Genomic DNA, 17,674 nt, shown 5'->3' on the forward strand with positions numbered 1-17,674 from the left:
AGCAGCCACACTTTGGCAACAAATGATATACACTAAACTGGAACTGCCTCTCCCAATTTATGCTGCTATCTTCATACTATTTGAAAGAAAACTAAAGGGGCAGGAGATGGCCTTGTGGTATTATTGTTAGACTGTTAATCCAGAAGCTCAACAAATGTTCTGGGAGCCCAGGTTCAAATCCCGCCACGGCAGATGGTGGAAGTTGAATTCAATAAAAAATATCTGGAATTAAGAATCTGCTGATAAGCATGAAACCATTGCCGATTGTTGGAAAAACCCATCTGGTTCACTAATGTCCTTTAGGGAAGGAAATCTGCAGTCCTTACCTAGTCTGGTTCACATCGGGTGACATGGTGGCATAGTGGTTATCACTGCTGCCTCACAACGCAAGGAATCCAGGTTCAATTCCCAACTTGGGTCACCATCTGTGTGGAATTTGCACGTTCTTCCTGTGTCTGCATGGGTTTCCTCCCACAGTCCGGGTTAGGTGGATTGGCCATGCTAAATTGCCTCTTAGTGCCAGGGGGATTAGAAGGATAAATATGTGGTGTAGCGGGGCTAGGGTCCTGGTGGGATTGTTGTCGGTGCAGGCTCAATGGGCTGAATGGCCTCCTTCTACACAAGGGCTTCTATGAAATTTACATATGACCCCAGAGCCACAGCAATGTGGTTGACTTTCAACTGCCTTTGGGCAACTAGCGTTGGGCAATAACCTGGCCAGCTAGCGACAGCCATGTCCCACGTATGACTAAAAAACATTTACAAAACCAGCCAGCAGGCGGATCAATGCTCCGAGCAGTGCAACGAAACTCCATTGTGGGCTATTCAGAGACAATCTGAAACAAAGCCACGGTCAGTGTGAGAAATTTATTCCCAGCACTTCACCATTCGCTGACTCCACTTCCGACAGCATTTCAGAGAGTTCCAAATGTTCACAAGACTTAAAACGTGTCTGACAAACCTGGTTATTTCCATTACTGCCCAGCACTTTTCAATCCTCACATTGTGCTTCACAGCAAGGTACAGAAAGGGGAGAGAAATCCATCCGCAAGCCCAATGGAAGTTCCTGCTTTGTGGGGATTTCTCAAACTCTCCAAACGTCAATGCCCCCTGAACCCAGATCAGTAGCAGCTCAGTGGATGAACTAAGGAGGGTAGCCCTAGACTGGAAAGTCGCTGGATTTGTTCGATGAGAAATACTATTGAACTGCCACCTGGAAGAGGTTAAACTATTTGCCACAGGTGACTAAGAAGAGAAACCAAAGCTTGTTATGCACAGATATGTTCAGAGTTGGCTGAGGGAGGGCAGCACAGCAGCAGAGAAATAACAGCTCAGGTAGCCACATACGTGACCAGCTACTCTTCAAAGAATTGGGGCAGTGTACATCTTCTACGTTTGTTGCTTGGACCTTGTGTGTGACTAGTTGATCATTATCATTGCCACTGTATTCATTATCACGGTGAATAAGTTTACAGGTATACAGGAAATTAACTTCTTTTCGCAGCAAGATTTCCCTTCGCCTCTGTTTCTCACTGGCTCACCTCATCTTCAGATGCATCAATGGAGGAGATGGCCAAGTGGTATTGTTGCTTGACAATTAATCCAGAAACTCAGCTAATAACCTGGGGTCTCAGGTTCAAATCCCGCCACTCAAATGGTGGAATTTGAATTCAATAAAAAATATCTGGAATTAAGAATGTAAATCCAGAATTATAAATCTACCAATGACCACAAAACCATTGTCAATTGTCAGGAAAACACATCTGGTTCACTAATGTTCTTTAGGGAAGGAAATCTGCCAGCCTTGCCTGGTCCGGACTACAAGTGACTCCAGAGGCACATCAATGTGGTTGACTCTCAACTGCCCTCTGAAATGGCCAAGCAAGCCACTCAGTTGTCAATGCTGAGGGATGGGCAATAAATGCTGGCCAGCCAGCAATGGTCAAATCTACTCCTCTTCACACTTCCCATTAGCCTCAGGCATCTGCTACCACTGTATATTCAACACTTGTCTTTGGCAGGATTTCTCATCAGACAAATCCAGAGATATTCCAGTATAGGGCCACCCTCCTTAGTTCAGCTATTGAGTTGCCACTGATCCAGGTTCAGGGAGCATTGATATTTGGAGAGTTCGAGAAATCGCCACCAAACAGAAACGTCCATGGAACTTACGGATGAATTTCTCTCCCCTTTTTGAGGCTTGTTATGAAGCACAATGTCAGGATTGAAGATTCCCAGGCTGGTAATGGAAATGATGTAAGGCAAGGGGACACTATCATTCATCCAGGAATAATTTGATCCCAATCATTCCCCAAGGCCACAGGAAAATTTCTTCCCACTTGTTGAATTCTCATGTAATTGCCAATTTCAGCTTTGTTCGCTTATACAAAGATTTCACGGTAGCCCCGCCTAAGCTTCTGCTGGACTCCTCACTCTCAGGAGGCAAGGTGTATTAATGTAGATGCCCTGAGTGCGGCACCGAAGAGCTTCGGAGTGCTTATAACTTGAACCTGGTTAGTTTGACCATTGGCACAGTGGTTAGCATTGCTGCCTCATAGCGCCAGGAACCCAGGTTCGATTCCAGCCTTGGGTCAATGTCTGTGTGGACTTAGCATGTTCTCCCTGCAATTATGTGGATTTCCCCTGGGTGCTCTGGTATCCTGCCCAAAGTCCAAAGATCTGCAGGCTATATGGATTGGCCATGCTAACTTCCCCCTTAAATGTGTAGAGTTATGGGAATAGGGCCTGGGTGGGATTGTTGTCAGTGCAGACAGACACAGTGGACTGAGTGGCCTCCTTCTGCACTGTAGGAAATCCTTTGATTCTATAATCTGTTCAACTATCTTCCCAGTAGATTGTGTCCTTGCTATCTAACCAGTTGGGGAAGTGAATGGTAACCTATGGATCCAGATGAGAAGTTGAAAAATGCAGGCAAACAGGTTTTGAAGTGACAGTTTCACCTACCAGAAGCACATCGTAGATGGTTATAGGGGTGAAAGAGTGCTGAGGTGGTCTGGTTAGAAAGACCACCTCAGTTGGTTTGGAAGCTACTAGGCTGCCTAGTCTTCACACTACCTATCCACTCCCCATGGCCTCTCATACCCCAAAGCCACTTCCTCCCTTGCCCACAGAAACAGTCTCTATGCCACCCTATATCCCCATGCCACCTCTGTAGCTATTTGTCCAGTTTCCACCATGGGCAGACTTCAGGAGCCAATTGAAGATGAAAGAAAAGTCAACCTCTAACAACATAACTGAGCTCACACTTGATGTTGAAAAGAACTCCCATTCATGAAACCTATTCAGAGATTTTAAATGCTCAACGTGTTGTGAAAAGAAACTTTTATTCCATAAGTGCTCCAAATACAACTAAGAATTTAATAGCCTCTTTAAATCGACAATCAAAATATAAGCTCAGCCCTTCCACTGAGATGAGTGTTTTTTTTTTGTAGTTTTTGACACTCAGCCAAGCATTCATAATGACATCAACTATAATATCGGGAAGTGTCAACAAAGAACATAATTGAAACTGTACCAACAGGTGGTAACGGTTCATTTTCTAACCTATGTTAGATGACCTTCAAAGCAATCCAACAGAGGGTGTTTTTTTAAACTCCAACTGACAGCTTCAGCCTGTCTATTTCCACATTTGAAGGACTGGGGGAGTTAAAAAAACAGATCAGGATGCTTAGACCTTATCTATCCTTTCAGAGTGTTAATCTCAACTCCATCAATTTGTGACTCCTGCACTGTGGGTTAAGGCTCTTGGTCCAGCCAAAAATGGATTTGTATGAACACGACTCGAATGCAGGCAGCAGAGTGTTGGACGGACTGATACTTCCTGTGTGCAGAAAACAGGAAAACAGCCAGGAGAAGATTGGAATCGTTGCATTTTTATGCAGGCAGCACAGGTTTCTAATAGCCCTGCTGTGTAGATTTTCTGCCTGTTTATTTCATGCCCAATGCTCTCATTGCCCACAGAAACAGGATCTGTCAGAAATGGGGGTGGGGCCTCACTATTCGGGCCACAACCTGACTCTGCGAATTATAATAGGATCCTTGCAGTGCAGAAGGAGGCTATTCAGCCCATCGCGCCCACACTGACAACAGTCCCACCCAGGCCCTATCCATGCAACCCCAAGCATTTACCCTGCTAATCCCCCTGACACTAAGGGGCAATTTACCACAGACAATCATATCGTTGGAATGTGGGAGAAAACCCATGCAGACATGGGGTGAACGTGCAAACTCCACACAGACAGTGACCCGATGCTGGAATTGAATCTGGGTCTCTGGAGCTGTGAGGCAGCAGTGCTCACCACTGTGCCACCTATATCCTCCAGTGAATCAGTAACCCAGAGGGTTAGCACAACCTTTAATAAGGGTTTAATAAGTTTAAGAAGAGACACCTTAAAATGAACCGTGTCCAACTTTGAACGACAGGCAGAAAACAACATTCTCAGACTCATGAGCAAGAATTCTTCCAGCTGACCCCAAGTTGACACAGAACACAAGACATGTTTCACCTGGTGTAACTTAGAATCCAGGGAAAATCAGAGCCAGCATGTTGGAAGCATCATTCAAACAGTCTAATTATTGGATTGCTTGCAGGCAAATAACTCCAGCAGCCAAAGGGTGGAAGCTGACCAACTCTAAACAGAAACATACCATAGTGATTTCCCAAAAGATTAACTGTTTTCCATGCAGGATGTATCAGAGAAGAGCAGACATGGCTCAGTGGGTAGCACTCTCGCTTCTGAATCACAAAGTTCTGAGTTCAGATCCCACTCCAGGACTTCGGGTCCTGGGGTTGCGTGGTGGCAATGCTGCCTCACAGCATCAGGCTCCCTGGTTCATTTCTGGCCTCGGGTGACTGCGTGGAGTTTGCATGTTCTCCCCATGTCAGTGTGGGTTTCCTCAGGGTGCTCTGGTTTCCTCCCACAGTCCAAAAATGTGCAGGTTAGGTGGATTGGCCATGCTAAATTGCCCTTTAGTGTCACAAGATGTGCAGGTTAGGAGGATCAGTGACGTAAATATGTGGGATAGGGCTTTGGTATGATGCTCCATGAGAGTTGGCACAGACACAATGGGCCGAATGGCCTCCTTCTGCACTGTAGGGACTCCATGATTAACATTAAGACCGACACTTCCAGTACAGTACAGAGGGAGCACTGCATTATCAAAGATGCTGTCTTTTGTGATGTTAAAGTGAGCCTCCACCTCACCTTCTCAGGTAGGTATCAAAGATTTTGAAGAGGAGCAGGGGAGTTATCTTCTTGCTCTGGCCAATATTTATTGCTCAGTCCCACAAAAAAAGAGAGACTATCCAGCCATTATTGTGTGACTGTTTGTGGGTATTTGCTGTGTGCAATCTAGCTGCTATGTTTCCCTCCTGGCAACAGGAGTAATTACAATTCAAAAGTATTCAACTTTGTGCGGTGCTTGGTGGCGTCCAGTGGTTAGAAAGGCGCTATATAAGTACAAGTCTCTACAAGGGTAGATCAAAACGTGACATACTTTGATTGAATAAGAAACTTCTGAAGCCTAACAGAAGGCCTTGTCAGAATGAGGAGAATGGAGCCGTGGGGCACAGGAAGACCTCTTGAAGCCTCCTTTGATGTTAAAAGGCTTAGCACATAATGTGTAGATGTTCTAAATTTAAGTTTATTTAAGTGTATATTTATTTATTAGTGTCACAAGTAGGCCTACATTAACACTGCACTGAGGTTACTGTGAAAATCCCCTAGTTGCCACACTCCAGCGCCTGTTTGGGTACACTGAGGGAGAATTAAGCATAGCTAATGCATCTTACCAGCACGTCTTTTGGACTGCGGGAGGAAACCGGAACAGCCGGAGGAAACCCACGCAGACACGGGGGAGAACATGCAAACTTCGCAGTTTGGCATATTATATTTAGGTTACCGAATTAATCCCAAATTACATTGCTAATCCTTAAATTTAACTTGAACCATTCCTCCTTTGGAAGAGAACCAAATCTACAGGGTGATTCATTTTCATATTCATTCCCACAATACAAATTGCTTAAGAGTTCAAAATTGCTCCTAACTGCTGCCTTGATAAGGTATTTATATTGCTATCATGACTTGTTCAATCTCATCACAACAACTCACAATTATAATTAGCAAGGAAAAATGTCCCAAAGGACTGGGAGTCAGTGGGTCAGGAAAGGCCAGAGTGAGAAATGAACAGGACTCGAATGCAGGCAGCAGAGTGTTGGACGGACTGAAACTTACTGTGTGCAGAGAACAGGAAAACAGCCAGGCGAAGATTGGAATTGTTGCATTTAACACAGCTAGGATGAAAGTGTGGACGAAGGCATCACCAGCAACTGGGCACAGGAAGTTCCAGGCAAGGTAATTGAGCTGGAAGTCAGGGGTTTGTTGGTGATGGAGAGGATATGGGGTCAGAAGTTCAGTACTAGATTGAACAGAATCCCTATAGTTTAGAAAGAGGCCATTCAGTCTGTCGAGGCTGAACTGACAACAAAGAACAAAGAACAGTACAGCACAGGAATAGGTCCTTCAGCCCTCCAAGCCTGCGCCGATCACATTTACCTATCTAAACCAACTGTTTATATCCCTCTTTTTCCCGTTTGCTCATATGCCTATCAAGATAAGTCTTAAGTATGGCTAACGTAACTGCCTCAACCACCTCACTACCATTCTAGGCCCCCACCATCCTCTGTGTAAAAAATTTCCTCCACACATCTCCACTGAACCTCCACACCACCACCCCCCACACCCTGTCTTGAAATTGTGCCCCCCTTGTAATGGTCATTTCTGGATTAGCAGGGTAAATATGTGGGGTTACCGGGATATGGCCTGGATGGTCCAACTAGAGATGGGGCTATACTGGACCGAGCACTAGGGAATGAATCTGGCCAGGTCATCAAAGTTACAGTGGGGGAACATGTGGGGAACAGTGACCACAATTCTGTAATACTGATAGATAAGGACAAGTGTTGTCCTAGCGTTAAGGGGCTAAATTGGGGGAGGGCTAACTGCAACCAGATTAGGCAGGATTTGGAGGCTGTTGTTTAGAGGAGGCTGTTTGAGTGTAAACCCACATTTGATATGTGGGAATCTTTTAAGGAGCAGTTGGTAGGAGTGCAGGACAGGCATATGCCAATGAAAAGGATGCCAGAATAGGATTCAGGAACCGTGGGTGACCAGGGAAATTGTTGGTCTAGTCAAAAAGAAAAAGGATGCAAATATGAGGTCACAAAATGTCTTCGGCAGACAGGATTAAGGAGAATCCCACGGCATTTTATACATACATTGGGACAAGAGGGTGACTAGAAAAAGAGTTGGTCCGCCCAAGGGCACAGGAGGGAAATTATGTGTAGAACCAAAGGAAGTGGGCGAGATCCTTAATGAGTACTTTGCATCGGTATTCACAAAGGAGAGGGACACATCGATTGATGGTGTATTGGAGAGTGTGTAAACCCTTTAGAACAAGTCATCATTACGAGGGAGAAAGTGTTAGGTAAATTAAAAAGTCTTAAGGTAAACAAATCCCCAGGGCCAGATGGCATCTATCCCAGATTATTGACAGACACAAATGATGAAATTGCTGGGCCTCTAACAGAAATCTTTGTTTCTTCTTAGCCACTGGTGAGGTTCCACAGGATGTTGTCCCATTATTTAAGAAGGGTAGCAAGGATAACCTGGGGAATTAAAGGCTAGTGAGCTTAGGAATAGGATTTATACATGTTTGGAACTGAGTGGTTTTGTTAGTGACAGACAGCATGGTTTTGTATGTGGGAGGTCATGTCTCACCAATTTAATTGAGTTTTTTGAGGAGGTGACAAAAATGATTGATGAGGGAAGGACTGTGAATGTTGTCTACTTGCACTTTAGTAAGGCATTTGACAAGGTCCCTAGTGGCAGGCTGGTGCAAAAGATTAAATTCCACAGGATCAGCGGTGAACAAGCTAGATGGATTCAGAACTGGCTCGGCCAGAACAGAGGGTAGCAGTGGAAGAGTGTTTTTCTGAATGGAGGTCTGTAACTAGCAATGTTCCACAGGGATCGGTGCTGGGATCTCTGCCGTTTGTAATATATATAAATGAATTGGAAGAAAACATAGCTGGTTTGATTAGCAAGTTTGCAGATGATACTAAGATTGACGGAGTTGCGGATAGTGATGAAGGTTGTCAGAGAATACACAAGTATATAGATAAGCTGGAAAATTGGGTGGAGAAATGGCAGGTGGGATTTAATCTGGACAAAAGCAAAATGATGAATGTTGGTAGATCCATTTCAGGTGGGAGCTATAAAATAAATGGCAGAACAATCAGGAGCATAGATACATGGAGAAATCTGGGAGTACAGGTCCACAAATCCTTAAAAGGGGCAACACAGGTGGAAAGGGTGGTGAAGAAAATGTATGCATGCTTGCCTTCTTCTGACAGGATATGGAGTATAAAAGTTGGCAAATTATGTTACAGTTATATAAAACATTGGTTTAGCCACATTTGGAATACTGTGTCCAATTCTGGTCACCACACCACATGGAGGCTTTGGAGAGAGTTCAGAAAAGGTTTGTCAGGATGTTGCCTGGTATGGAGGGTATTAGCTATGAGGAGTGATTGAAAAAACTGGGATTGTTCTCCCTGGAAAGACAGAGGCTGAGGGGGCAACCTGATAGAAGTTTATAAAGTTATGAGGGGTATAGATAGGGTGAACAGTTGGAAGCTTTTTCCCAGGGCAGAAATGACAATTACAAGGGGCACAAGTTCAAGATGGGGGGGGGGGGGGGGGGGGGTGGGGTGCGTGCAGACTAACCTCAAGTGTGTGCTGTTCAAATCACACTTTGCTCTGAGCTGCAAAACAGGAGCAGAACAGAGCTGCAACTGTTGTATTCCCTTAATGCAGGCAGTTTGTAAGCCCATTACACACGGGCTTACAGAGACCTCCCTGCAACAGCCTCTGACAGACCAGCCCATCCTGCAAAGTAGCAAAGTGGAAAAGTAGACCACAGCTTGTAAAAACTGACAATACATAAACAGCTTTGAATACATTGAGTGTTTGCATATGGGGAGGCGATGGCTCAGTGGTATTATCACTGGATTATTAATCCAGAAACTCAGCTAATGTTCTGGGTCACCTGGGTTCAAATCCTGCCATGGCAAATGGTGGAATTTGAATTCAACAAAAAAATCTGGACTTACACATCTACTGATGATCATGAAACCATTGTCAATTGTTGGAAAAACCCATCTGGTTCACTAATGTTCTTTAAGGAATGAAATCTGCTGTCCTCACCTGGTCTGGCCTACATGTGACTCCAAAGCCACAGCACTCTTAACATACATAAGTAGCTGACTCTTAACTGCCCTCTGAAACAGCCGAGCAAGCCATTCAAGGCAACTGGGGATGGGCAATAAGTGTTGGTCGTGCCAGTGATGCCCACATCCCACGAATGAATAAAATAACTCTGATGTGTAGAAAGACTCTATCTGAACATTACTGGTTAGCACTGCTGCCTCACGGTGCCAAGGACCCGGGTTCAATTCCCAGCTTGGGTCACTGTCTGTGTGGAGTCTGCATGTTCTCCCCGTATCTGTGTGGGTTTCCTCCGGGTGCTCCAGTTTCCTCCCACAGTCTGAACAACGCGTTGATTGGTACATCGACTCGAACAGCTGCTGGAGTGTGTGGCGACTCGGGGATTTTCACAGTAATTTATTTGCAGTGTTACTGTAAACCTACTTGTAACACTAATAAATAAACTTAAAACACAGAGAGCAAATGAGACTTGGATTCATTTGAACTTATGCTCCAGCTACACGAGGGTCTGAGTTATGCCAGGTTAGCACTAAAAGCATATCGTTTTCAGTGTTACAATTGGATTCACCAAGATAGGGAATGTTACCACAATGAAATAAGGTTGAGACAGGATGTCGCAAGTGTGCGAGCCCACTCTTAATCCTCACATGGTGAATCCCCCAAACTCAGGTGTGCCTCCAGCAGGGAGCAGGAAGCACCGACCCCTGCAGGCTGTTCGTCAGGATGGACTTTGGATTCCTGTGCGTGTCCCTAAAAAATTAACACTCCCTCCTGTCTGGGAATAGGAGTCACTATTGGGAACCAGTAAAGAAAAAGTTAAATAAAAACTTCAAAACACTTCGGTATGAACCTAGTTTACACCCAATTCCTACGTGGACTACTTTAATGCAAACCAGAATTTAAAGGGTATCTCCTAGCAAATTCCTGCCCTCCCCAAATCCCATCGGGGAGAGTGAGGGGGAAGAGTGTGGGGGTGGGGGGTGCGATATGAGGTGGAGATTCATTTTCAGTGTGTTTCTGCTGATTAGAAAAGGCATAAAGTTTCCAGGCAAGAAAAAACACCATGTGCAAGTTTATCATTCTTACCTATCGAAACTCCGTTGGAAAAATTGGAACTTTCCTGATTCTTGGCTGGACTGTGACTTTCCAGAACACTGTCATCCAGTAGGTGCCGCGGGCGTTCCGTCGGGAATGTTGCACTTTTACTTTCAACAACACTAAACTGGCACATCACACTGGAAAAGAAAAGATATCTGGTTTCACCAAAAAGATAAAAAAACTTACACTGTATCCTTCATTAACAGTGACACAAACTGCACCTCAAAAACAAGAACATATTTATGGATATATTGTATACATATCTGCATGTGTGCATTATATATATATTCTGTATAGATAATCTCCGCAAGAAACTACAAAGGGTTGTGAACGTAGCCCCAGTCCATCACGCAAACCAGCCTCCCGTCCACTGACTCTGTCTACTCTTCCCGCTGCCTTGGAAAAGCAGCCAGCATAATTAAGGACTCCACGCACCCCAGACATTCTCTCTTCCACCTTTTTCCATCAGGAAAAAGATACAAAAGTCAGAGGTCATGTAACAACTCAAGGACAGCTTCTTCCCTGCTGCCATCAGACTTTTGAATGGACCTACCTTATATTAAGCTGATCTTTCTCTACACTCTAGCTGTGACTGTAACACTACATTCTGCACCCTCTTCTTTACTTCTCCTCTATGTATTCTATGAACGGTATGTTTTGTCAGCATAGCACATGCACCCTCTCCTTTCCTTTTCCCCTATGTACTCTATGAACGGTATGTTTTGTCTGTACTGTATGCAAGAAACAATACTTTTCACTGCATCCCAATACATGAGATAATAATAAATCAATTAAAAAATCCTTTAATGTATTAAAATGTCCCAAGGCACTTCACAGGACTGTCGTAAAACAAAATACAACATAAAACACATCAGGAGGACTGATGACCAAAAGCTGGGTTAAAGAGGTACATTTTAAGGAGCATTTTAATGGATGAAAGGTAGGTCATGAGGTGGAGAAGTTCAGGGATGGAATACCAGAGCTTAGCCTTTGACAGCTTAAAGGCATGACCACCACCATGGAGCGATCAAAATCGGGGTGCCCTAGAAATCAGAATTAGAGAGGCACCAACTAGCAGGTTCAATCTTCAGTCTGTCCTGTTACATTATAATGAACATTGATGTTCCTTTATTGTCTGACGAGGTTCCCGTACAGGATCCAGTGACCCCCCACCCCACTCCGTGGAAGTGCTTGCATATGAATGTTGGATGAAGGCACAATGAACTTGTTGTAAATTCCTTCTGTAGTTGGGTTACCAAAAGGCACATTTCATCAAGGCTGGAACATGAGTATCAGCGATTGGTACTGGAGGAGAGTGACATGTTTCATACAGCAGTGGACCCAAAACATATCACCCAATCATCAGTTTTGCCCCTCCACTGTTTACACCATTCTGGTGCCACTCACCTCATTAAACTCACTCAGGTTGAGCTAATTTTCATAACGTATCTGTTATCAAACCTGTTCATTTCCAGTCTTGCAACACTTCCTGCCTCCTCTGTTACCCCAGCCCCTTCACTGTTGAGGCTTCATCTATTCTTTGGTCACAGCTGGACTTGATATCTCCCACATCTATCTCTCTCTTCTCTCCCTCCAAAATTCCAATGGACCCAAAACATATCACCACAAACCTGTCCTACATTTCCATCCCTATGCTGACTACCTATCTCCCAGCATACCGGATTTCCAACTCTCATCTTCAAATTTCTTCATGTCCCCACCCAGCCCTGAGCTCTGTCTCCCTCTCCAACAATCTTCCGTTTCTATCTCTGGCCAACTTTCCATTGTCATCGCTGTTGACTGAAACCTCTCTATTCCCCTGAAGGCCCTTTCAACAACCATGCTGCTTCTCCAGAAAGCTTTCACAAAAATCTATCCTCTTCTTGATCACCCACTTGCCTTGTCTTCCTTTTGCGATTTACAATCATGGAATCATAGAATCCCTACAGTGCAGAAAGCGGCCATTTGGCCCATCGAATCTGCAGCAACACCAATCCAATCAAGCCCTATCCACATAACCCCATGTATTCCCCTTGCTAATCCCCCAACACTAAGGGGTAATTTAGCACGGTCAATCCACCTAACCTGCACATTTTTGGACTATGAGAAGAAACCAGAGCAAATCCATGCAGACACGGGGAGAACGTGCAAACTCCACACAACGGAGGCTGGATTTGAACCTGGTCCCTGGCACTGTGAGGCAGCAGTGCTAACCACAATGCCACCCAACTTTTTACCCAGCTTTTTCTCATTTGGAAATCACAGGGCAGCACTGCTGCCTCACAGTTCCAGGGACCAGGGTTCGATTCCTGGCTTGGGCCATTGTCTGTGTGGAGTCTGCACGTTCTCCCCGTGTCTGCATGGGTTTCCTTTGGGTTCTCCTGTTTCGTCCCACAGTGCGAAAATTGTGCTGCTTGGCTGCATTGGCCATGCTAAATTTTCCTTCAGTGTACCCGAACAGGCACCCGAATGCGGTGACTGGGAGATTTTCACAGTAACTTCTTTGCTGTATTAATGTAAGCCTACTTGTGACACTAATAAATAAACTTTATAACAGGGTGACTTTTTTTTTCCATCACACGGTTATTTATAAAGAATTGCAACCTGCTGTCTGTGGATTCAGAACCTGGGAAGGAGACAAATAATCTTTGGGGAAGGGTTGAAGAAGGGATGGAAGGCAGCAGCGAAATTGGAGACCGGGAACAGACATTACAAGCATAGGAAATACTTTTTTACACTTGATCTCAGAATTTCCACGCACACATCTTCAGACGTCAGTTAACTGCCGAGTTTCCCCATCAGTCGCAACATCACTCCGTTCCCTCTCAGAGAGTGTCATGATGCAAAACAGATACAGATGTTAATGATTAAAAAAGCAAATGAAACATCTGAAAGTTTTCCTATTAGCTAACATTCTTTTATGCCTCTTTGTATGGAAAGATTAATAAGTTTTGACTGCCTTAGCAGAACACAGAGACGACCACTGTGGGCCAGACATCCTGGTTTGCATAGGAAATAGATACAGGTTTTGTTAGAAAATTGTGCACAGTCTGGAGTCTCACAACACCAGGTTAAAGTCCAACAAGTTTATTTGCAATCATGAGCTTTCAGAGCGCTGCTCCTTCATCAGGTGAGTGACATCAACAGACATATTTTTAACACTCAACAGCCTGTTGGCAGAATGCCAGAAATGAGGCAGCACGGTGGCACAGTGGTTAGAATTGCTGCCCCACAGCGCCAGGGACCCGGGTTCAATTCCGGCCTTGGGTCACTATCTGTGTGGTTTGCACATTCTCCCCATGTCTGCGTGGGTTTACTCCGGATGCTCTGGTTTCCACCCACAGTCCAAAGCTGTGCGGGTTAGGTTGATTGGCCATGCTAAATTGACCCTAGTTTCAGGGTGAGTAGCAGGGTAAATATGTGGGGTTGCGGGAATAGGACCTGGATGGGATTGTGGTTGGTGCAGGCTCAATGGGCTGAATGGCCTCTTTCTGCACTGTAGGGATTCTATGACTCTACGATAGAACCACAGAATCCCTACAGCACAGGAGGAGGTCATGTGGCCCATTAAGTCTGCACTAATCCCCCCGAAAGAGCATCCCATCTGGACCCATCCCCACACTCGATCCCTGTAACTCCATGCATTTACTATGACTCATCCACCTAGCCTACACATTTTTGAACACTAAAGGGCAATTTAGCATGGCCAATCCACCTAGTACACACATCTTTGGAGTGTGGGAGGAAACTGGAGCACCTGGTGGAAAACCCATGCAGACACGGGGAGAATGTGCAGACTCCACACGGGTAGTCACCCAAGGCCAGAAATGAACCTGGGTCTCTGGCATTGTGAGGCAACACTGCTAACTACTGTGCCACCGTATCACCCATCGTACCACCCATTTAGTTGTTACGAAGGTGGTCTGCATCAGGTGCCATTTCAAGGCATTGCAAGGCCATCTCCTCACAGTGGTCCACAGTATATGCCAGAATCTGATGTGACCATCAGTCTTTGCTTCTCAAACGCACCATGGACTTTCACAGCATCACGGAAAGCGGGACGGTGTTGGAGGCGGCCAGTCAGCCCATCGGCTCGGGTACCGGCTCTCTGAATGAGCAATTCACCATGTGTCACTCTCGCCTGCCCCTCTCCCCAAAATCTCTGCCCTGCTTCAAAAATAAACTGGTACAAGCGCTGTACAACTGCCCCGCGACACAACCCGTCACGCCTGCAGTGAGAACAGAATGTAATTTTTATCAAGCCACATTAGACTGTCGAAATGTGGGGATGATCAGTCACATGGGCCTGTGGATTTTATAGTCTCCATTTGTTTGGAATCTGATGTAATTGAAATTTATAGCCTGGCCTCCTATAGCTTCATTCTGGAACAAGATTAAACTCTTAAAGCATCACAAGTGAGGAATGCCACAGCGCACACACACACACAAACACATGTACACATACACAGGCTGAAAACCACCAGGCAGCAATCTCCAGCTACTATTCCATTAAACTTCCGATCGGACCATTTTCAATTTGCATTCAATGGCACTGCTTTTCTCCGCATAATTCACTCCAGATCACACCAGCATTGCAGAATCTGAAGCACAAAATATATTCAGTGGGTGGCACAGTGGTTAGCGCTGCTGCCTCACAGTGCCAGGGACTCAGGTTCGATTCCCGGCCTCGGGTCACTGTCTGTGCAGAGACTGCACGTTCTCCCCGTGTCTGTGTGGGTTTCCTCTGGGTGCTCTGCTTTCCTCCCACAGTCCAAAGATGTGCAGGTTAGGTGGATTGGCCGTGCTAAATTGCCCCTTAGTGTCAGGGGATTAGCTAGGGAAAATATATGGGGTTATGGGGATAGGGCCTGGGTGGGAATGTCGTCCTTCTGCATTGTAGGATTTTATAAATCTATAAATTATACTCAGTGGGAGGCACGGTGGCACATGGTTAGCACTGCTACCTCACAGCACCAGGGATCTGGGTTCGATTCCTGGCTTGGATTACTGTCTGTGCAGAGTCTGCACATTCTCCCTGTCTTCAATGTTGGCTTCCTCCAGATGCTCCAGTTTCCTCCCACAGTCCAATGATGTGCGGGTTGGGTCAATTGACCATGCTTAATTACCTCTTAGTGTCCCAAGATGTGTAGGTTATGGGGACTTAGTCCTGGTAAATATGTGGAGTTACGGGGATAGGGCCTGGGTGGGATTGCTGTCGGAGTTGGTGCAGGCTCGATGGGCCAAATGGCCTCCTTCTACACAGTAGGGATTCTATGATTAGCTCACCTTTGTGATCTCTGGCAGGAAGCAATATGCTGGCCGGCTGGTGTTGACTTGTCATGTCCTCAAGAGTAAGATGCTTATCAGTGGGATTTTGCACATATTTAGTACTGAGTTATACTGTCAGCTGTGCTCTCAACTTGAGTGGAGCTCATTAAATGAGCAGGTGCAAAGCTTTGCTCAGGTCACCAGTTACTTTTTTGTTGCTGTTAAGGGGACTGCTGGTGGGATGTTGGGAATCAGTGCTCACTCTAGAGTGGCTGCATGTGGGGCAACCTGGAAAGCACCGTGTAATAGATGCCCTGTCGAAGATAACCCACATGCAGGGCCATGAGGGAGATGGTGACATAGTGGTCATGTCACTGAGCTGGTACTCTATAGACATCCCAGGCTAATGCTCTGGGGACATGGGTTCAAATCTCACCACGGCAGCTGGTAGAATTTAAATTCAATTTAAAAATTTTGGGGTGCCATCTTACCGGCTGTTCACTCCACGCTCCCGCTGCAGTGAAATCAGCAAATCTGGCGACCAGCCAAATCTCTGTTCACCGTGGCAGGATGGGAAAATCCCATTGGCATGAACGGTGGCAAGATTCCCAACCTGGATTTGAAAGTTCTAGGGCGGGATATTCCAGCAGAGTTGATGCTGAACATAATTTTCACTTCCGATTCTGTGATCTGATTGTCATTGGCTAGTTATAGGTTCATCCAGCAGAAGGGACTCTTCACTTACTGAAACAAGACTTACTCCAACTTGTAAAGCAAAGGTTTAATAAAGAAACTTCATTACTCCAACACTTGAGGTCTCATCCTGGGCCATTCCAAACTCCCACAAACCCCAGCAGCCTTTTACTTATATTGAGTCAGCTGATCACCACATCCTTTTGTCATTGATTACATAGGTTACTAGGTCAGCTGATCCTTACAGCATGTTACTATTGGTCACACTACAACAGATCCAATGTTATCATTGGTTACATTCCAACACTACGAGATCTCTCGGCCCTGCCAACATCCTTGGAGCTTTGTGATCCCCTCCTCCATCCACCAGGGGTCGCCATCGGGGTGGGAGCAGAAGATTCCACTGGTGGGAAGGGCTGGAAAACACTCTCAGTAATGGTGACCATTAAACGATCAATTATCATAAAGACCCATCTGGTTCATTAATGCCCTTAGGGGAGGAATTCTGCACCCTTCCCCATCTACCCCCGGAATCTGGTGTGGGTAATATGTGACTCCAGCCCCAGAGCCATGTGGTTGACTCTTAGCTGCGCTGGGAAATGTTCAGTTCAAGAGTACCTAGGGTTGGGCAACAAATGCTGGCTTTGCCAGTGACGTCCTGTGAAAGGATGCCACTGGCAAATGGAGGAAGGAAAATGTTAGGGTGTCTTCCCTGGGAAAGAACAGTCCACGGACACACGCGGACACACACAGAGCAAAACAGAGACAAAGCTGCTGGCGCTGGAGGAGATGGTTAGCACCAGGTGCAAAACTGGCCCCACTCACAGACTGAATCCATCAACCCTGGAGAGATGCTGCTAATTGAGTTCATTTGTGGCTTTTGAGGCCACAAAATTTAAGTTGATTCCTTTGGCCTCCAGGAATGCTCTAAAAGCTTATGAATGTTTAAATTTACTCAGTAGCTAACTGCTGTAATTGTAACGAGGGAAACGTTTGGTGTGGCTTCTGTTACAAATTATGTTCTGTCATGTATAATTGCATTACTCTCAAGGTGGCAGCTCGCCACGGGGTAACGAAAACTACTTTTGCCTCGATCAATCCACTTTTGAGTTGCATCAGTCAAAATTCTGAAATACCTAATGAAGGAACATTTTAAAATTAGAATTCAGACAAAAGAATCAGGCTCTCAAAAGCTCAGTGAACACCTTGGCTCAGGACAGAATTTCCTTTGAGCAATGTATGAATGGAGATGGAACGGAAATGCTCGAGGAAGAAACATTTCTCAAAATTGGTGCTATTTTGAAAGT

General features: G+C 45.4%; 1 protein-coding gene across 2 annotated transcripts in view; it reads right to left on the reverse strand.

Annotated features, from left to right (window-relative positions):
• The window catches only part of ralgps1 (Ral GEF with PH domain and SH3 binding motif 1), a 710,183-nt gene that overhangs the window by 64,753 nt on the left and 627,756 nt on the right, over positions 1–17,674 (reverse strand). For both annotated transcript variants that reach the window (XM_080211962.1, XM_080211961.1), the window contains exon 14: positions 10,395–10,543. In XM_080211962.1, the coding sequence (XP_080068088.1) occupies positions 10,395–10,543 (149 nt within the window). The remainder of the gene's footprint in view (positions 1–10,394; positions 10,544–17,674) is intronic.

The sequence above is a fragment of the Carcharhinus amblyrhynchos genome, chromosome 25 (assembly GCF_965287045.1).
Source record: "Carcharhinus amblyrhynchos chromosome 25, sCarAmb.v2.hapA, whole genome shotgun sequence".
Classification (NCBI taxonomy): Eukaryota; Metazoa; Chordata; class Chondrichthyes; order Carcharhiniformes; family Carcharhinidae; genus Carcharhinus; species Carcharhinus amblyrhynchos.